The 21,549-nt window shown below is 45.9% G+C and overlaps 1 protein-coding gene across 1 annotated transcript; it reads left to right on the top strand.

Moving 5' to 3' along the window:
* The first annotated feature begins 5,188 nt into the window (after positions 1-5,188).
* USP35 (ubiquitin specific peptidase 35) lies at positions 5,189-21,168 on the top strand. Its single transcript, XM_010085846.1, has 10 exons — positions 5,189-5,855; positions 6,902-7,037; positions 11,598-11,727; positions 12,797-12,898; positions 15,819-15,977; positions 16,392-16,585; positions 16,687-16,780; positions 18,337-18,443; positions 18,937-20,152; positions 20,998-21,168. Exons 1-10 carry the CDS (start codon positions 5,189-5,191, stop codon positions 21,166-21,168), a joined length of 2,976 nt encoding a protein of 991 aa, XP_010084148.1.
* Positions 21,169-21,549: the final 381 nt, after the last annotated feature.

Raw genomic sequence — 21,549 nt, 5'->3', positions numbered from 1 at the left:
GGTTGATAGAATTTTATGGTGTGGTCAAACATATTTATAATGTTTTAGAGGAAAAAGGAATGATGAAATGTGCACTACTGCAGAAGAAAGGAAAAGGGTCTGCAGTGGTCTGTGGATCTAAACATCAACAGATTTTAGTAAAGGTCGGGACTATTATATGGTAAATTTAGGCTGATTGCAAATAGATGTCTTTTGGTAAGTTACTTTTTAGGGACCCCTTAGAAAAATGTGTGGCCACAGGAGAGAAACTCGCTGTGCCCAAGGTGGAGCTCCTGATGTCCCCCAAAGCCATGCAAAACGCCAACGGCCCCATTGGGTGACCATGCTCAAATAAGTCTTTACTCTCCAGAGAGGACAAAAAAGCTGTTGAGCAGGGTGGAAGGTCCTGAAGAGCATGGGGGCAATCTCCTGCTCCAAATATGCTACCGCCTGTGCCTGAAGAGGAATCTCCATCAGGGCTGCCCTGGAGGGCGGTTCTGATTCAGTGCAAGAGAGGGTGGGAAAGCGCGAGGAGCCTTCCCAGCCAAGAGTAATTAGCTCTAGTGAGTAGCAGACACACAACACAAGGGCAATCTGTCACTGGAAAGCAGTTTGGGACAGGAAAATGAAAAACATGTGACCTCCTTGAAAAGAGAAGGTGGATTGAGGAAGGCAGATCAAAATTACATGCAAAAAATTTGGCCGGGCTTCTGTGCTGGCAATTTTTCCCTGTTATGACTGCAGATGGGTAGAGTCTCCCTCTGGTTTCTAAAGGGGTACTGAACTAGATTTTTCTGCAGTTATTAGCTCTGAGTTTCTGCCCAGATCTCATAAAAATGGACCTGATCCTCTGCTCTGCCATGGGTACAACTCAGGTAGCAGCTGAAGCGAGCAAGCCGGAGCGTTGCCATTAATACATTTGCAGGTCTGGAGAAGTTTGGCTGTTGGCTCAACCTGTTGTAACTCATTGAGCAAATGGTTTGATCTACATGTTCCTCAATATTTCAGATTGCTACAACAGTGTGAATGATGTCTGCCAGGTCATAGAATCATAGAATCCCAGAATGGTTTGGGTTGGAAGGGACCTTAGAGATCATCTAGTTCCAACCCCCTGCCATGGGCAGGGACATAATGAATAGCTGGATGTGAAATAATTAAGAAAGAAGTAAAAGAGAGAAGCAGCAATTGTGTCATTGGGAGGGCTTGAGATAGAAACCCCAGCATTAAGTCACTGTGAGTGTTTGATGTATACACAGACATCACTGAACTGAAATTACATCACTTACATTAATTCAGGCTATTTAGTCAGAAAAACTAGATCTCAGCTAAATGAAGAGTATAACCAGATGTGTAACTTGTACTAGATCACAGGGAGGCAGAAGCAGGAGGTGCAGTAGCATGGATGAGGGCCCAGCAGTGGCCTTTGTTTGGTGATTTCCAACTTTTTATTGTGGTGTCTTCCTAGTTATTTAGAAAGCTTTTTATCCTTTTAGAAAACAGCCATAGGAAAGTGATGAGGATGACTGGGACTGTCCAATACTTGCTGATCAGGCTGTATCTATTGGATGTGGTAATGATCATAGAATCACAGAATGGTTTGAGTTGGAAGGAACCTTAAAGGTCATCTAGTTCCAACCCCCTGCCATGGGCAGGGACACCTCCCACTAGCCCAGGTTGCCCAAAGCCTCATCCAGCCTGGCCTTGAACCCCTCCAGGGATGGGGCATCCACAGCTTCCTTAGGCAATGATGAGTTGCAGGCTGTGGTTCCTCCTCCTTGGCTGGATGAACAGGCAGATACTTCGGACCAGTAAATATCCCCTTTGCCTATGAATTAAAGGGACATTTGTTCCCTGTAAAAAAATAAATCATTAGGGCACAATTACTTTAATGTTCCTGGAAAACAGACCTAGAGAAGCGTGTGACAACAGGGGCTCATCCTTTTAAAAAGTTGTATGTCAACATGGCAAATTTTGTAAAAGTATTTTTTGTGCAGTATTTTGTACTCTAGCAAGGTATTGCATGCACTCCCTTCCATGCTGCAGCAGCTCAGCATGCTGCAGGATTGAGCCCTAATTGCCTGGCTGCCTGGAGGATGCAGCAAGAATAACAGTAATGTCTTGGCTGACATCAAAGAAATTAGGAGTTAAGGACAATAAAAGGTGAGTCTCGTTTCTGTACTTCCAGACCTCCAGAGAATTCAAGGAAGTAGATAATGATTTCTTATTCTTCTTTGTAAGTAAGAAACAAATCATTTTATTTGTCAGTCTGTGTTTGGATGGTGGGAATTTTTTTTTCTCTCCTTTAGTGGTATTTATCAAACTATTTATGATGCCATTGTAGGAAATGTGCTGAATTTATTACCAAGGTTTCCTAAAGGTGAGATACGTCTGAGATCTGTATTTTCAGAGCTTTGTAAGATCTGGGGTGTGGGAACTGATAAATGCATTCAGCAAAAAATACTAAGGAGCTTTTACTGGAAATCTGCTGCTGGCAGGGATTGGGGAATTAATTGATTTAGAAGTAATTGGATAGACTTCAGTTGAAATGAATCCTAATTAAAGCAAAAACACAGGCAGAAGAGAAATATAAGGACACCTCTGAACAGTACAGATTATGTAGATTAGACCCAAGCAAAGCACAAGGTGACTTTTCATCCTGAGGTTGGGTTTTGTTTTTTGGTTTGTTTTTTGTTTTTGTTTTTGTTTCAGTTTACTCAGTTTGGAGAAATGAAGCTAAGATGGTTGATGCTGCTGTCTGCTTAAATTCCTTTTCCCTCTCTGGTTTCTAGAGCGTGGTTGGGTACCTGTCCTTGCAGGGACACATCTCATGGTCAGCAACATCCATTGCAAATACTTCATGTTATCGGTGTCTTTAGATGCAATTTAAGTCTGGAGCCAGGGCTGCTCTCTTTTACAGTGTATTTTTTTATTATTTTAAGGGGGCATGGGAGAAAGCACTGTGGACCCTGGTGTGTATTGGTGAATGCGGTGTGTGGTACCTAATGCCATCAACAGTCATTGATCTGCCAGGTGGAACGGAGAGTGGCTTCAGGACAGTTTTGTAGGTCTGAGCATCTGCATGACAAGGATGAGATGGGAAGCCATCCCTCCCTCTTCCAAAGCACATTTCCCTCTCTAGCACATCTTCAAAAATCAAGAAGGATTATTTGAGAACCTGGTTTTGTCAGCCTCCCTTCAGCTTGGGACAATCATAGGGCACATCCTCTTGGAAGCTGTGTCTGGGCACATGGAGGAGGAGGTGACTGGGAATGACCAGCATTCATTTACCAAGGGTCAATCATACTTGACCTGTGTGATGGTCTTTAAGGATGGTCTGGTAGATCTGTGGATGAGGGGAGAGTAGTGCACGCTACCTTATTTGACTTCAGTAAGGCTTTTGAGATGACGTCCTGCAGCATCCTTCTATCAAAGATACAAGAGAAACTGCAGTCATAGAATCATAGAATCACAGAATGGTTTGGGTTGGAAGGAACCTTAAAGATCATCTAGTTCCACCCCCCTGCCATGGGCAGGGACACCTCCCACTAGCCCAGGTTGCCCAAAGCCTCATCCAGCCTGGCCTTGAACCCCTCCAGGGATGGGGCATCCACAGCTGCTCTGGGCAACCTGGGCCACTGCCTCACCCCCCCGCACAGGAAAACATTTCTTCCTAAATAATAAATAAAAGCTTGTGGCAGGGAAGGCTGCAGTGGTGCTTGATGGGCGAAAATAAATGTAGCACATGGGCAGAGGACTGTGTGAGTCAACAGGCAGCAGACAGAAAGGCCAAGGTGGTGCCTGGAGAACCATTGCAGCGTAGGCTGCTGTCATCGCTGGATGGGGAGGTGGCCATGCATAGATCATGGCTTTTTTCATCCTGTGAGATTGTGGGGGAAGCAATGATGGGAAGAGGTGATGTTTGGTTGAGTGGGAAGGCTTCCCAGCCCAGCAGCTGTGAGCCACAGCTTGAGGTTTGTATCTGGCATTCCCCAAACGAGTATTGCCCGGCAGGGACCTGCTGTGGGTGAGCCTTTGTATAATCCCTGTAATATGTTTTAAGAAATTCTGTCTGTCTAATTTTACCACTATGTAATGGGCTTTATTGTGCAGTAGTGCATGCAACACCTGGTTATAAATGTTGTTCAGAGCTCTTCCAGGGAAATCCTTAGGGGTTTTCTTTAAGCGCTCTCTCCTCTAACACTTTATTGCTGGTAAATTCGGGCTGTGACGGATGGGAAACTTTGCCTGACTCTGCAGTTTCTCTCCCCTCTTGCTTTAGTCCTGCATACAAATGCGGCAGGTCCCTGGGGAGCAGCCAAGGCTGCACCACTCAGGTGCGGTAGCCAGCAGCACCGCGTAAATGTCAAACCTACTTCCCTGTTATGGCACAGAGAGGCTGCAATCCCATCTCCTAGAGAGTCCATCTCCTGCTTCCCAGGGCTTTTCTCTCCTTCCCTGAATGTGAAGACAATCAGCAGGAGCATCTTTGCCTCTTGAGGACACCTGGGCCAGCAGACAACAGTGGAAGACCTTGGCTCCCCTAATTCCCCACTCAGCCCCTCCATGGGTCTGGGGCAGGCTGTCTCCAGCAGGGATTGGGTTTTGTGAAATGTAGATATTAGGAGGAAATTTTTTACTGTGAGGGTGGTGAGGCAGTGGCCCAGGTTGCCCAGGGAAGCTGTGGATGCCCCATCCCTGGCGGGGTTCAAGGCCAGGCTGGATGAGGCTTTGGGCAACCTGGGCTAGTGGGAGGTGTCCCTGCCCATGGCAGGGGGGTGGAACTGGATGAGCTTTAAGGTCCCTTCCAACCCAAACCATTCTGTGATCCTATGATTCTATGGGCCACCATCTTGAGCTGATGAGCCCGTCAAGGAGAGGGAGCTCATCCATCCCTAGGGTCAAGCGTAAGATCGTAGTTGGTTGTTTACAAGACAGAAATGCTGAAATGTGTGGTTAGTCTGAAGAAGTTTTGTATTTTTGTGTATTTATTCAATTTGGGGGCTTTAGTCTCAGTCAAACATCACCAGAGTGGAAACTTTTCTGAACGCCACCATGAAAAGGGCACAAGAATTATCTTCATAGTGGTCCCAGACAGCTCTCAAGCTCTGCTTCTTTGACCTCCCTTGCCAACCTGGGCTTGAAAGCTCAGCAAATCCTGCTTGAACTAATCTGCTGCTCTGTCCATCTCTTTCAGCAGCTGGGAGCAGAGATGGATAAGATACTGGAAGCCGTGGTGATGTCCTCATACCCCAACAATGTGAAGCAAGGGCTTGTGAGGCGTGTCATCGAGGCAGCGAAGCAGCCCATGGACAGTGAGCAATGCTGGTCCATGCTGGAGCTGTCTACCAAGCTTTATCTCACAGGGGACACCAAGTATAAAAGAGAGATTGGGAAAGAAGTGTTGGAGGTCTATGGCCACTACCACCCAGAGGAATTTGAGGAGTTTCTGCTGAGTCTCCTCCAGGAAGGTTATGGACCTCTGGGGAAGAGAAGCCATTATGTACTCGATTATATCCAATTAGGACTGCAGTTCATCTTGGAAAGCCCATCAGCAAACAGCATCTTCAGCTTATTGAGGATTGAGGTGCTCCGGAAAGTCTGTGAGAGGCCCAGCCCCAAGCAGTGTGCGAAGATCAGCAGACTCTTAACCCAGCATCCCCAGTGCATTCCCACGGGCAAACACCAGGTCTTGTTTTGTCAGCAGCTGATCCGGTGCATCGGGCAGTTCCAGTGTGTCTCGGAGGGGGAAGAGGACATCATGGAGTTTTTGGAGCATGTGAACAAAGTGAGCGGGCTGCTGCAGAGGATCTGGAGGACTCAGACCTCAGCCATCCTGCCCTCTTTGAAGGAGCTCTTCACAATCATTTCTTCAACAGGTAATTTAAAAAAAAAAAAGGCTGTGAATGTAAATGTTGGCTCTGATTAAATCAGATTTGATTAGTTTGACGACTTGCATGGTTCTCATCCACTCCAGAAACGCAGCCACAGCTGAAATATAATAAACAAGCATCCCTAAAAGTTACCCAGGGCTTTAAGCTAGGAAAACAATATCCCCTGAAACCACACACAGTCTGTACACAGGAGCTGTTAACTGGGTTGAAGCATTTACAGCACAAGTTTGTGTGTTCAGCACTTTCCAGCATCAGCTGGGCTTAATGGAAAGCACCTTATCTGCAGCAGGTTAGAGTGGGACTTGAAAGCTTTTAGAAATGTCACTCTCCTATGGCTGACTTGATGGGACCACACAGCCTGCTCCTCAGCAGAGGCTAGGGACAAAGCTAAGGAGTAATTTCTCACCGATCTAGAGGTAGGAAGCCCTACTATCTGTCTGGAGGGTGGTTGTATCTTAAGGTGGGACAAAAGATATTTATGCAACTTCTAGGGCCTTTAGGTTATTGCAGAGCGTCTCAGAAGATTTTTGGAGGTACCAGTACCATGAAAGGCTGGACTCTCTGCCAGCAGGTGAGCTCCTGCTCCAGCTATTCTCCATGAGGTGATGGGGTTTTCAGTGCCCTCTGTATGCAAGCCTCATCCTTTGGAAGGTGCTCCAGGCAAACAAACCTGCAGCTGCATCCCGTTGCAATTATTTGCAGTACTTCGTATAAAGAGAGCACGCAGAGGAAATTCGGGACCCAGCGTTGGCCAAGAACGTTCCTGTGCCTGTGATCATTTCCTCTGTTTGGGCTGTGTGTGGCTTCATGCAACAGCCCATCTGCTATGACCAACCTCATTATGTGCTACACTGGAATTTGGGGAATTGTCCTCCTAGCACAGCTAAGTGCAGACTCCACGTTGCTTGTTTACACCAGTTCCGTTTACATAGGCAGAAATGATTTGGCTTTAGAGATGAGAAATGACCTTATATGCTTGGTTTTCCCCTTGACTAACATCTTCATTGTGGGTGCTCAACCATGTCTTGCAGAGGAGCAGGAAGCACCATCCAACGCCTTGGCCAGCGTGGTCCAATTTGTCCCTCTGGAGCTCATGGATGGCGTCATAAGAAACCTAACCAACGATGACAGCATCACCGATGTGCAAATGATGACGGCCATTGGCAGGTAGGAGAGGCTGCATTAGTGAACATCATTCTCAGTTTGGAGAAAAGCCTGCCCCAAACCTGCATGTGGTTCCTTTGCATGGTTTTATCCCAACCAACTTGGCCTGTGCTGTCTAGTGAGGAGTGTGTGGGGAAAAAGAGAATTTCTGGATCCTTCCTTCCAGCCCTGAGGGCCAAGAGACCTAGAATAAAGACTTGTTATTGGTATTATATTGGTTTATTTTTTCTCAGAAATAAGTAGTGTTATGGCAACATAAGATATCTTGAAGAGTTTTAATTTTTTTTCCAGACGCTGTTGAGGGCCTTTTCTTCACAAAAATCTCCTTTACAAAATTAAATGTTGACCCCTGGCTCCTTTCAGAAGGACATCATCCTAAATCACCAGCCACAGCTAAAAATCTTGGAGAGGGAGGTATGCCCAGCTGTTTCGATGATCCCACCTTGATCTTTGTCAGATGAATGTGGTGCTGCTGGGCTGGATCTTGGTCCCATACAATGTTTATCCCTGCCCTCTCTGCAGGCAGAGTCAACGGAGACATTAAGGCACGATGAAGAGTAGTGGGTCAAATACTACCTGACATCCTAGACCTGATCTTTGCAGAGCCAGTGCTTTCTGTGGCATCACCAGTTCTTCCTTGTACACTTATGTCCAAGTCCCACAGCTCCTCTATGCTCCAATGCCTTGCTCCAGACTTGTTTAGGAGTTTCTTCAGCCCATGCTTGCCTTAGAGGTTTCCATTTGAATGGGTGACGCTCACATGCAGTAGCACTTGTGCTTAACCCAAGGGAGCTGCTGTGACTTGATCTCGCTGGAAACACATCTTTTCTTATTGCAGGGTTTGTGTCTCCCCCCAGTAGGATCATAGGATGGTTTGGGTTGGAAGGAACCTTAAAGGTCATCTAGTTCCACCCCACTGCCATGGGCAGGGACACGTCCCACTAGCCCAGGTTGCCCAAAGCCTCATCCAGCCTGGCCTTGAATACAACAAGGTTCCATGACAGAAACACACATTATTCCTGACGGGAATTTATGTATACAGAGAGAGGTTGCTTCTTTTTGGCTTGCTGGGGAAGGTCATGGTTTTCTCAGAGTCCAGAGCAACCCAAGACAAAAGATTAAGTTATCAGTTCAGTTCTTAAACCTCTTCTCCATCTTTTTCTCCTTCTGGGAATCTGCTGCTGTGAGCTCCAGGCAATAAATCCTCTAAGAGTGCCAGTGTCTACATACAGAAGTTGCAAAATCAATTGCATCGTTCCTTAAAACATTCTTTGTCGTGTAGCAGGATGAATAAATGATTACTCAGAATTAGACAAACATTAAGCAGAGCCTGCAAAATATAAGAGCACTTAGGAGAAATGCGGAAGTTCTGGCGGCGTGTTTACAGCCGACGGGTGCCCCAGAAATCTGCACAACTTTTTGATGAGTGTCTGCTCCATGCCTAGAAAATAATTAAAAAAAAAAAAAAGTACAAGTTGAAAGGATCTTTCAGCTTAGGATCCCTGCCAAACTGGTTGCTTACAGAGGTCTCTTCCTCCAAGGTTTGTGTCTGGGAGTTAGGAACAGACGAATAAACTGGGTGTGGGGTGGAGCTTCTGATCAAGCACTTAAAGAAAGCTTTGAGTGGTAAAAAAAGCAAGCCTGGCACCTGCTGGTGTAAGTGTACACCACAGTCTCTTTTAGAGCATTTCTTTTAAGAGTTTGTCTCTTTTCAGATAAACTCTATTAATGTGTATCCATGACTTCAGAAGTACTCACTGTTTTGTTTTTTATTTTTCTGGGGGTGTATCTGTTCCAAAAAGCCCAGGTCCAGATGAAGAAGGCATCTGCCATCATGCAGCAATGCAGGCACTTGCCACCTCTGGGAACCAGGATTTGAGCTTTTAGAAGTTGAGCATACCAAATCAATCGCTCTCCTGGAAAATTAGGGCCCTGGCTTCCAAAACATTTATGGATCTTGCAATGTGGAAAGTTCAATGTGAATTTAAAGTGTAATTTCCTCCTGTAACTTAGCCACTAGTGCAGGTAAAAAATAGCTTACAGTGGATAAGGTTATGCCTATGTAAAAAAAGATTGGGTAAATAGGAACCTTTGGATCTTCGGCTCCATCTCCCTGCTTTATAGGCGTCAGCATCGCAGACCCCTTTCATGACTGTTCAACTTACATTCCTCAAAGCAGGAAGGGCTTTTGCTCCCACTGCTCTTCTTTCATAGATGTTCCACCACTGGGTTGCTTTAATGGTTTAAATCTCTTTTCTAATAGCCAACCTATATGTACTTCTTGCCATCTTATATTTCGTTTTATCTTATGCCAACATAAATAGCTGAAAGAGCTTTTTTTTCCCTCCCTGGTGTTTATTCCTTCAATGTATGCAGGCAGAGCAGTCCCTTCCCATCTCTGCTTTCCCGTGGCTGAGCTAAACAAGCCAGGTTATTTTCTTGCAGGAAATGTTCTTCATTTTCCCGACTGCCTTAACAAACTTTTTCAATACCTGCTCCCTTCAGTTCGTTGGTTTTGGACATGGATGGTGATGTTTGTGCACCATGTTCCAGGTGCAGTTCATCATGGCCTTACACAACATCTTGAGATGTCATTGTTTTCCCATAGAAAACACATTTTCTTTTGCACCACAACATGATGCTTGTCTTTTCCATGGCTACTGTTACACTAGGAACTCATAGTCACCTGATGTCTGGCTGCTTGTCTTCAAACAGATGAGCTACTGTCATGAAGCATCCATTTCTTGTGCCTTGGATGCATTTTGAATCAATAAACTTCTTCCCAGTTCTACATTTCTAATCCTCAAGGTCTTCCTTGTGGTACCTTGATCCTTCTCTTGTGTTGATGGTGCCTTCCAGCTTTGCATCATCAGAAATTTCACAGCCATGTTCAAGATGTTTGTGCTAACATCATTAGATCCTGAAGAACATTGCTTGTAACCTCCCTTCAGATAGCCAGTCAGATATCACCTACTTCTGTCCTTTGACTAGAAATTCATATATCCTGACAAACCTGACTTTGGCACCTATGGTCACTCCCTGTGGCATGCTATCCCTTCTTCCCTGCCATACCCTTATTGCCTGTCTTCATGAAGGAACTGTCTTCTTATTCTTCTCACATAAAGCACCGTACCAAAGCTAATAGAGTCATTAAAACACACCAGAGTTGAATTTTACATGATGGAAACCACCACCTCCTGTTGCTTGGAGTTCATGAACTCTTCATGTTTCGCTTTCATATCAGCTGATAGTGCTCTTGTTTCCAATCTCCAATCTTTCATCTGCCTCCTCTTTGTCACCCTGATCAATTCCTTCCTCTTGCTGAAAATGGAGACAGAGGATGTGTTTAGTTTGGAAGTCACATCTAGAGACCATATCATATCTTTAATCAGCATCACATCCTCTGTGTACAGTGATTGCACGGGTTTCCATGTTCTCCTCTGATACAAATGTCTGCACAAGCTTTTCTGATATTTGCTTGTATTATCTAACTGGGCTTGAAGGTGGTATTTCTCCACATCCCAACATATTCTGCTTTTCAAGCTTTCTTTACTGGCTAGCCTTTTATTTTTCCAGTTCCTTGTGGACTTCACTTATTCCTGCTCTTTGCCTTGTGGTGATTAGTTATCTGTGTTCTCTTCATATATTTTGCATGAGATACAGGCTGATAAGCAAAAGGGACTGGGATATCTTCAAATCAAAGTTTGTTCCTTGGAGATCCCAAGTCTTAGTTACTTCCCATTTTTGTTTAACATTAAATTTAAACAGAAAAAATGTGTCATCACTCAGTCTGAGATTGTTTTCTTATGAGTGACTTCTGCACTTATTTCTTGCAGAAACATGACAACTTGTTGGTTGAGTGGCTATAGATGAAATTTGTTAGCTGTGACATTCAGGAATATCTGGCTTCTATTAGGGTTATCAGTATTTTTTCAATATGTTTTTGGAAATCGATGTTTCCTACACAGAGAATTAAAAGTTCTAAATCTGAGTGGTTTTTCCTCACCAGTAACAATGCAGAGATCATACCAGTATCACTTGTTTTCTAATGGTGACAATCATAGAATCATTAAGGTTGGAAAAGACCTCAAGGATCATCAAGTCCAACCGTCAACCCAACACCACCTAACTCACTAAACCATGTCCCCAAGCACCACATCTGCACGTTTCTTGAACACCTCCAGGGATGGTGACTCCACCACTGCCCTGGGCAGCCAATACAGAGACCTCAATCAACACCTTGCACAGGTGGTATATAGAGCACTGTACCAGCATTAAAAACTTGAACTCAAGTTGACTGAAGTTAGTGGAAGAACCTCCACTTTCTTCTGTGGACTTGGGTCTGGTCCTCTGACGATCCACAGCGTGATGATGACATTGGGCTAATTCCACTTCAGCCTCTGTTGTGCTTTGAATAACGTGAAATGCCTTATGAAGAGCCCATCTCCTACTTGGTCATCCCACTGACTAGACACAAATTTGGAGCAGGTTTAACCCAGAGCAGAGCTTGGCTTTCACAATATGTGCATTAAATTTACTTTAAGAGTTTGTATTTCATTTCAGGATGATCGACTGGGTGTCCTGGCCCCTGGGAAAGAACATAGACAAGTGGATCATTGCTCTGCTGAAGGGTTTGGCCGCGGTGAAAAAGTTCAGCATCTTGATTGAAGTCACACTTTCGAAAATCGAAAAGGTCAGTGGGCTCTTTTAAATGATGTTCTCCAGAACAACCTGCAGTTGTCTTGCTATGCAGAGGTCCTGATGTGTTAAAGGTTATGAAATAGAAGAAGCCAAGGATTTTCAAGCCAGCTGGCCACTTTCCTTCCCAAACTATGCAGTTCTTGTATGACCTGTCTTTGGGAATGGGACACGCTCTCCTTCAGCTGTGCCTGGACCAGTACTGGTAGGCACAGGCAAAATACCTACCAGTGAGTGTATTAACAATCCACACAGTCACAGGTCAGTTTTAAAGCCTTCAAAAACACTTTCCACGCTGTGGTCCTGCTGTTGCATCCTTTGTATAATGGGGGTAACACCTGGCTGAGCCTCCAGTGGAAGTCACTATAGTCATTATCAAGACTATAATTATCAGTATTGGAACATTATCAATAACTGCATTTGTCCCTGTGATCCCCCACATGCATTGGGCAGTGGGAGAGTAGCCAAGCATCTATGGCTTTTCTTTATTTTTCCTTTCATTGTTAATGCATAGGAAAGGGACATGGCCCTTAAAATGTGTGATTTTTGGAAACTCTCAGAATTATGATCTGAAAGGGGTAGAGGGCATTGTCAGCTTATGCCATTTTCTGTAAAGTAGGATAAATATAGTAACTTAGCCCTCGAAAAAGGCCTTTTCTTTCTATCTCTTTGCCTGAAAGGTTAGTGATGAAGTTGCAAATATCACAATAAAATAGAAGAGACACATTTTAGAAAATCTAGCGTCCCTCTGTGCTTATCCATCAGGAGGTGTGGAGATGCAGTGGCCTTGCAGGAGTCTGCACCTCGTTGTGCCAGGCATTGCACAAGCCTGAGAGAGTAAGAATAACCCACATGGTATTTTTAGGATGCCCTGAAGCCGTGCTCTGGACAAGAGATGACTCTGGTCACCTGGCTGCAAGCTGCTCTCTTCAACATCTGGCATGAAGCAGGGACAGACCAGCAGCTCTGTTAGCTGCTCAGTGCCTCGCTTTCCTGCCAGCCCATCTCCTGAGTATTGTGGCACCAACCCACCTTCTCTTTTCCTTTTTTTTCTCCCTCACCAGGTCTTCTCCAAGTTGCTGTACCCCATCGTGAGAGACACTGCTTTGTCTGTCCTGCAGTACATGCTGCTGAGCTTCCAGCACTCCCACGAGGCATTTCACTTGGTAAGGCTGCATCCAGCACTTGGATGAGGGTATCTCCCTGGGTGTAACCATGTCGTGGGGCAACACGGGTGGGATGGAGCCTAAGGGGCTGAGATATTGTGGAATATTTCCCCCATCTGCTTGATTTCACCATGTGATGTCAACCCAAACCTGTCCACCCACCTGCGTCCTGTCCCAGCAGCTGCTCACCCTCTCCCGCAGCTCAAACAGCTTTTTGGGCACCACAGAGTCGGTGCTGAGATGCAGAGGCAAGTCCTGAGCCTAAAAGGAGTTGGTTGCCACAGATAGATCAATCGTGTAACGTCAGAGAGCGAGTTGCAGAGGTGAAATGGGGCTTTGCTTTCTCCTCTGATGGTTTTTCCCATTTCTCTTGAGTCTTACCAGCTGGATAACTCATCTCCAGGGATAAGTCAGTATAAAGCTAATTGGGGCTTGGCCCTTCTGTATTTGAAATGTGTGCAGTGTGCGTATGCTCCACCTTTTTTGTTTTCTGCTGTACTCTACCAGCTGGAAGAGTGAACTCTATGGGCAAGTGCATCCCCATGGTCCTCCTTCAACTTCAAAGCCCACCAGCCAAGAATGCAGTCAATGGAAATACATTGGATGGCCTGTCAAGCCACACTGAGGATCTCATCAGTTATGCTCTTATAGTCATTTTAACCTGGTGTTTGCCAGCCCTGCAGGTATAAGGGGAGGTTCCCCTCTTTCCTGCTCTTGCTCTTGGATCACTTGCTTCTCCTAGCCTCTCTCCCTCGTGCTGAGCCACTTGTGCGGCCATGTCCTGAACTGTGTTGTAAGAGGATCCCAGGTGAGACCCACTCTAGCAGAAAATGGTGATGGTCACTATTGCCCTGCTTGGTCTGGGTCTTGTTCTGCACTATTGCATTTGCCTGGAGAAGGAAAGGGGAGGAGGTGGAGGGATGGCCCAGGACAGGAAGGAGTGCAGGGCTGTGCTGACCCGTTCTGGCTTAGGATGTAATTTCAGGGTCAAGTAGAGAAGATACGGTCCCATCTGTTCCCACCTTTCAGCTGAGGTGCGGTAGATGTTGCCACTCTGGCTTTGGGATGCGTTAGGTGAAACCTTTGCATTTAGAGTGTCTCACAGGGCTAAGGCAGTGGAAAACAAGGAGTATATTCTTAAACAGCTCTTGCTGTTTCCTAAGCAGACGCCTGAGTGTCCCTTGGACTCGGTGGGCCCCATCCCACATGTGACTTTGCATTCTCACCTATATGGGGCACCCATTGCCATTTCTTGAAGTGATGGGTGATCCTTCAAGGCATTGCACGGCATCAGTGCAAGAAGACTTCAATACTGGATCAGAACACTTCCACTTGATGAATTCTCCATTGTTAAAAGCAAAAACCACTTTCAGCAACATTTGAATCTGCTCTTTTCATTTCCATGGCGATATTTTATATTTTATTTTGCTGTTGACACTAAGACACAACTCTGCTTCTCACTGGCGTTGCCCCTGGAATGCTGCAATTAAAAAACAAGGCTGAAGGCAAAGGCATGCTTGCAGTGATTGAACTGATAAAAGAAGTAATGGAAAATTACTCCTATTAATGTTTGATTTTATACTTTTTTTGTTAAAGCCCTTGCATTTGGCTTTTCACCTAAAGTTCACAGAATAAACAGATAAGGCTGGAAAAAATCAAAGCTAGCCAACATTTCCAACTGACGTTTTTTCATTCCTCAGATGGAGACACTTTAAATGAGCCTGAATTTCTTGAGAAACTCTTCTGTTTCTAAAAATAGGGTCATTCCAACGAATTGTCTTCAGTTGGGCGTCCAAATTTTGAAACACTCCAAAAGCTGTCGGTTGCTCTTGGCTTGAAGTTTCCAACTGCAGCCCAGCAAGCATAAACTTCCTCCCCTATTTTTAAAAAACAGAGCACAAACCTGTCTTGCTTCTTATCTTTTTGTGTTTGCCCTGGCACTTTGGAAGGGTTTTGAGAATTGTTCCCATCACAACTTAGCAAAATATTGATGTATAAAATGGTACTGGGATTCATTTGCTTCTCCAAAAAAACTTTCCTGTTGGAAAGGAAATGGTTAAAAATCTCCAGTATTTGAGGAGAAAGAAAAGGAGAGAGAGAAAGAAGAGAGGAAGATGAAGGGAGGAAGACAGGACCAGCAAATGGCCAGATTGGTGATCCTGGGACTTTACTCCAGGATTGTTCCAGGGTAAAAATAACATAAAATATAAATATGAAAAAGGTTGCGTAAGTACCCAGGGTCATTCTAGCACATCTGCAGGGTTGGAAATTGGTTATTAATTCTCTGAGCAGCTGCAGGGTCAGCAGAGGGTGCCCGTGAGCAATGTATCGTTATTTGCGTCTGCTTGTTCATTTTAAAATTTTCTAGATGAAAGCAAAATAACAAATGGGCTGTTCATGTGCCTGTCACCACCCATCTGACCATACCAATTCCAGTTGAGTTTACACAGTATAAAATAAAATACAGCAGACCAGCCAACACTTCTTGTAGGCTAATTCATCTGCCTCATAGGTTTGAATCCCTGTACTTGACAGTCAGCCGTTAATGCTCCTTTCCACTGTGGGTATGGGATTTAGAAGAGATTGATCTGCACAAAGAATGTTAATTGAAGGATGAAAAAGCAGCAGCACGAACCTGCAGGTGTCATGCAACATGAAACCCTCTAAGTTCTATAGCATAGAATCATAGAATCATAGAATGGTTTGGGTTGGAAAGGGACCTTGAAGATCATCGAGTTCCAACCCCAACAGAAGAGTTGTTGAGTTCACTGGGTGAAGGATGAAGTCCAGAATGGGACTGAAGTCAACTCCTGTTGGCTGTCTTTTCTGCCTGGGAGTGAATTTCATTCCCCTGCATATGTGTTAAAGCTCTGTGAGTAATTTGGAGCCATTTTTGATCTAGTGAACTTTCCTTTTCCAGCTGCTCCCTCACATCCCCAGGCTGGTGGTGTCTCTGAAGAAGGAGGACTCCAACTCTGCCACTAGCGCCCTGGAGCAGCTGGCTGAGCTCATCCACTGCATGTTCTTCCGCTTCTCAGGATTTCCAGATCTCTACGAACCAGTCCTAGAAGCAGTTAAAGTAAGACACGTACCTCTGGACCATTTTGCCGTGTCTTAGTTTGCATCCTAGTGCAGAGGGACTGTCCTAGTGGTAGGGATGCCCTAACCTCAGCACCTCAAATTGTGCTTGAAGAAAGGGTTTAAAATTCTGAGTTTGAGCCCCATGTAGGCAAGTTGAGGGAAGAGACTCTCTTATGGTGGGCCTGCAGAAGTCCTGATCTTGCCTGTGTGTTTTAGCTATAGCTTTAATCTTGAATGCCTCTAAGGGACTAATGCTAGCAGCTAAACACTTTCTCGCATGGATGCATGTTCATGTGAAAAGTGAGGGAAATTAATTGCATGAACACCTTTAGCAGAGGCGTTTTGCAGTTGCCTGTTACTAATTATTCACGTGGAAAGATAACAATTGGTAACACAGATCTCTCTTTCCAAGACTCTTCCTATTCCAAACGAAGACCGGATTAAACATCTCTTGGGACAAAACGCTTGGACCTCCCAGAAGAACGAGCTGGCCTGCTTCTACCCACGCCTGGCATCCAAATCGGAGACAGGAAAGATTGGGTTAATTAACTTGGGAAACACCTGCTACATGAACAGCATCATCCAGTCTCTTTTCATGGCTTCGGAGTGAGTTTTTGTTTCCTTGCTCCCACCCAAGACTTTTCCAGGGGTTGCTCATCGCGCCGGTTTTCCATCTAACGGTTCGCATCTCTGCTTTTCTTTTGCAGCTTTCGGCATTCAGTGTTGAATTTAACTGAGGGCAACTCCCAACCCCTGATGACAAAGCTTCAGTGGCTCTTTGCGTTTTTGGAGCACAGTCAGGTAATTATTTCATGTTCTAGTTATTTGTTTGGACTGTCGGCTGCGGAAAGGCTCGTCTCCAAGTTGCTTCCTGCCAACTCCAATGTGCTGATAAGGAGCTGTGGATCTTGGTGGGTTTTTATAATGGGACAAATTTTTGTTTATATGGGAAAGGCTAATTTTGGGGGTGGAGGAGGCAAGCTCCTATCACCCATGAAAGCGAGCTGTGTTCACACCAGGCTGCCTGTCTTCAGCCTGTGGTCTTTCTGGTTTGGACTGATGTAATAACTAATAGTTTTGACAACGCAATCCATTCGGTAATGGTTTACATATGTGGCCAGCTGAAAAGCCTGTTGGTAGAAAGCAGAGGTTTTTGTTTCTTGCTGTGCAGCAAGGAAGAAGAGTAGAGCAGCTCGCTTATCCCCGTGGTTCCCAGCAAAGCAAAGGCAATTGATGAAAATTGCCTTAAAAGTGGTTTTGTTAAAAAAAACCAAAAACCACAATGCACAAACCACCCCCCACTTTAGATTCCAAATCCTCTGTATTTGAGGGGAGCTAAAAAAAAAAAAAAAATATAACACCCTTAAATTTCTTATGAACGCTTTCTTGATAAACCTGAAATGAAACCTGGGTGACGCCTGGAGATACAGGTAGGTCGTATCTAGCTCCTCTCCTGAAAATATATCTTTCTGTCACTAGAAAGACATGGTTTTGAAAGTCCAGTGAATTTTCCCTCCCTGTGAAACCAGTCATTTGGGCTTCTCCATTTTCCAAGCCTTGATTGATAGAGCTGGCTTGTTGCATTGTGATATTATGTTGTTACAGATGACTTTTGGGGGAAAAATATAGACAACCTTTTAAATTTAATATTTGGTCAGAGGAGAGGCTAGTTTTTGATGTCAGATTAGGGTGTCGGTGATCTGTGATGAGCAAATACAGAAGCATATTTGTTGTGTAGTTTATGGTTAGTAGTTTCCTGCTAATTTCCTAATAGCCTTCTAGTTATTTTTCTTCTTCGGGCTGTTTTTAAAGTCACTTCTTTGCTGAAGATGGGTCTTTTTCCGTGTTGATTAGACAGCAGCTTCCTATCAGCAGTGATTACATTATCTGGTAACGCAGATTACCTGCCTGCAGTGATCAGAATGACAGGTGGAAGTTTAGTGGATTTTTTATTATTTTTTTTTTTAAAGAAGGGATTTTGTGAGAGAGATCCTGATCAAATTAAATGGAGCATCAAATTAAATTCAGGCTGAATTAAGTAGAACTTGTCTGCGTCAGGCCAATAAACCATTTTAAAATTGAAGGAAGAAATAAACATGTGGATATTTTATAGAAGTATATATAACATAATGGCTGAAATTCATCTTTACAGTCCTGGCTTCCAGCAAACCAAGAAAATTTTCCTGTGCACTGGGATTATCCCTTGTAGGGGAAAAAAAGGGGACCTTGTCAGTCACACAAGCTCATCCTGAAGCATCCAGAAAGACCCTCCTCTACCCTCTCCATCCTCCTAATGTGAAATAAAAACCAGATCCCCCAGGTTAAAAACACTTCTCCTTCTTCTGTTTTGCTGCCAGAGACCTGCCATCTCACCTGAGAGTTTCCTCTCTGCCTCTTGGCCACCTTGGTTCACGCCTGGCGCTCAGCAGGACTGCTCGGAATATCTCAAGTACTTGCTGGACCGGTACGTGGCAAGCGCCGTGATTTCGGTGCCTGGTGACAACAGCACTTTGGGGTGAAAGATGGTGAGACTGGTCTGGAGCTCCTTGACAAAACCCTGTTTGGGCTGGCTTGGGGGTAAGGTCAGAACTTCAGGTTCAGCTTGAAAATTTCTCCCTTTGCTCTGAAGGCAAAGGGAATTGCACCAAGATCAGAGATTTGCCTGACAAGCCACTTGACCTCCTCCATAAAATTGGTTTTGCCTTTCTCTTATCTAGAAATTCTGAGTCTCTGGTGTCCCAGCGATCCCCCTAGAAGTGAGGGGTCAACGGCACACAGAGACCTCAGGTTCCCAAATCCTGCCCAAATCCTCCCCACCTGCACATGGCACCAGATCCCTGTGCACTGGAGGATTAACCCAGATTAACCCCTTCAAGTGAAGAATAGAAACCCTACTTTAGAAACTACCTCTTGGTGTTGTATCAGTGCATAACACATTTTTTTTTTCCCTGCCGAAGGTTGCATGAAGAAGAAAAAACCGGAAAAAGGATCTACCAGAAACTGAAAGAATCCAGCTTGATGTCTCAGGCAGTGGAGCACCATTACTTAAACAAGACACTGATTGAGAAGATGTTTGGGGGTAAAATGATGACAAAGATCCGCTGCTTGAAGTGTCTGAATGTCTCTTCCCGAGAAGAAGCCTTCACAGACCTGTCGCTAGCTTTTCCTCCGCTGGACAGGCGTGTGCGCGAGAGCACGTCTGTTTTACCGGTGGAAGAAATCGGCCCACAGTATATTGAGCCTCCTGAAAACTTGAACCAGCTGATGGGGTCTCCCTGGATCCTGAGGAAGCCCCCCAACGCCAGAGACCCTGCAGCCCCACCAATGCCAGTGGAAACATTGGGTTTCCAGGAGCCAGAAGAATTGGCAAATCCCTTAAGCGCCAATGCTGTTGGCACGGATGCAGCCAAAGACCCTCTCCCGGCTTTTGGGGAGCAGGCATGTGCTCCCAAAGACTCCAGATCCGTCCTGGATTTAATCAACTATTTTTTATCCCCGGAGAGATTGACAGCAGAGAATAAATACCACTGTGAGAAATGTGCTTCCTTGCAGGACGCCGAGAAGGTGGCAGAGCTGACGGAGGGTCCACACTACCTCATCCTCACGTTGCTGCGCTTCTCCTTCGACCCACGGACCATGAAGAGGAAGAAGATCTTGGACAATGTCTCCATCCCCGTGGTGCTCAAGTTGCCTGTCCTTGTCACCCCGGAGGACACTGAGGAGATTTGCCAGCATGGGAAGGACAAGGCTGCCCCGGGAAGTGGTTTCGTGTCTGTCGTGTACGACCTCTGCAGCGTGGTGGTGCATTCAGGCATCTCCTCCGAGAGTGGTCACTACTATTGCTACTCGAGAGAGTGCACTGACACCGTCCCCCACGGGCAGCCCCGGGATGGGGAGCCAAAACCAGCCTCCGACAAACAGCTGGACTTTGAAATCCAGTGGTACCTCTTCAACGACACCAGGGTTTCCTTCTCCTCCTTCGAATCAGTCAGCAACGTCACCTCTTTCTTCCCCAAGGACACTGCCTATGTCCTCTTCTACAGGCAGCGGCCGGGCAGGCAGAGCTGCCCGCTGCACGAGGCTCTGGCTGAGGCTGGCCGCCTGCATGGCGAACCCTCCCTCCATAAGGACTTGATGGAAGCCATTTCCAAAGATAACATCCTCTACTTGCAGGTAACTCCCGTTGCTGCGCACAGCAGGGCGCGATCCTGCGGCCCACGGGCCACGTTCCCACCCATCCGGGCAGCAGCAGGGTTGCGTCCTGTGGATAAATCCATGTGGCCAGATACCTGCCTGCTCCCTGAAGCCAAATCCCTTTTTTGTTTTTAACACCCACATATAAGCAGATTGTAGTTTCCCAGTGAAATTGGGCATTGAGGTTGGTGCAAGACATCCCATGGCCATACTCGGGGTTGACTTGCTGTTGCCTGCCCCAGGCAGCTCTGCCTGAAATTTTCTCCTAAGTGCCTGGGAAAGATGGGCAAGCTGGGAATGCAAACCAGAGCAGATTTTATTCAACTAGTGGAGTTCAACACTTTCCAAACAGCAGTGTCCCGTCGGATTTGGGACTGGAACAGGTTGCCCAGAGAAGCTGTGGATGCCCCATCCCTGGAGGGGTTCAAGGCCAGGCTGAATGAGGCTTTGGGCAACCTGGGCTAGTGGGAGGTGTCCCTGCCCATGGCAGGGGGGTGGAACTCGATGATCTTTAAGGTCCCTTCCAACCCAAACCATTCCATGATTGCTTCTATGTGAGCAGCATGGGGGAAATTTGAGGGGTCCCTCGTCTCCCAGAGGTGACATGGAAGGGTTGTTTTTTGATTGCTGGAGAGATGCAATGCTTTACTCCATAGATGAGAACATGTCCTGGTCACCCTGGTTTAATTTGGAGGAGGCTCCCAAGGGTGACCAGACAATCTTCCAGCTCCTCAGGGAAGGTGGGAGCATCCCCCCCACCCAGCTCATTTAGCCACAGATAAGGGCAACATCCTAGTGTTATTTCTCCTCCTTCTTTCTCCCAGGAGCAGGAAAAGGAAGCAAGGAACAGAGCCGCCTACATTTCCACCTTGCCGAAATCACCGCTGTGGTGGAGAGACTTTGACAGGGACAAGGATGATGACAACTCATCGGGGGGCTGCAGCCCAGCAGCAGGCGGGGGTGGATCCGGCTCCTTTCACGGACTTGTCTTCTAGCCACCAAGTTAAACCAGACAGTCAATGTCCATGGGGCCAACCCAAAGCCAGAGGCTCCTCTTCCTCGCTCTGATGATACTGAGCATCTTGGAGGAGGATTTGGGGAACATTTCAATGGAAAAGGACTCAGTGGCTGATTTGGAGGCGCCTGGAGGGTCCCACCGCTTCCTATGCACTTGGTCTTCACGCCTTAATGTAACTAAGCTAACGCGGAGATGAGCAGCTGCCGACAGCTCGGAGAAGTGCCCTTTTGCTTCAGCGTAGCCATGTCTTGCCTGCTGTGAGCCACGCCACCAGCCTGGGGAAGGGACAGGGACAGTGATGGAGATGGAGATGATGGAGATGATGAAGTTGGAATAGTGGGGCCCCAGGGATGGAGAT

Source organism: Pterocles gutturalis, unplaced genomic scaffold (assembly GCF_000699245.1).
Source record: "Pterocles gutturalis isolate BGI_N339 unplaced genomic scaffold, ASM69924v1 scaffold25790, whole genome shotgun sequence".
Lineage (NCBI taxonomy): Eukaryota > Metazoa > Chordata > Aves > Pterocliformes > Pteroclidae > Pterocles > Pterocles gutturalis.
Note: the sequence above shows the minus strand (reverse complement) of the source record. Positions and strands in the feature narration are given on the sequence as shown.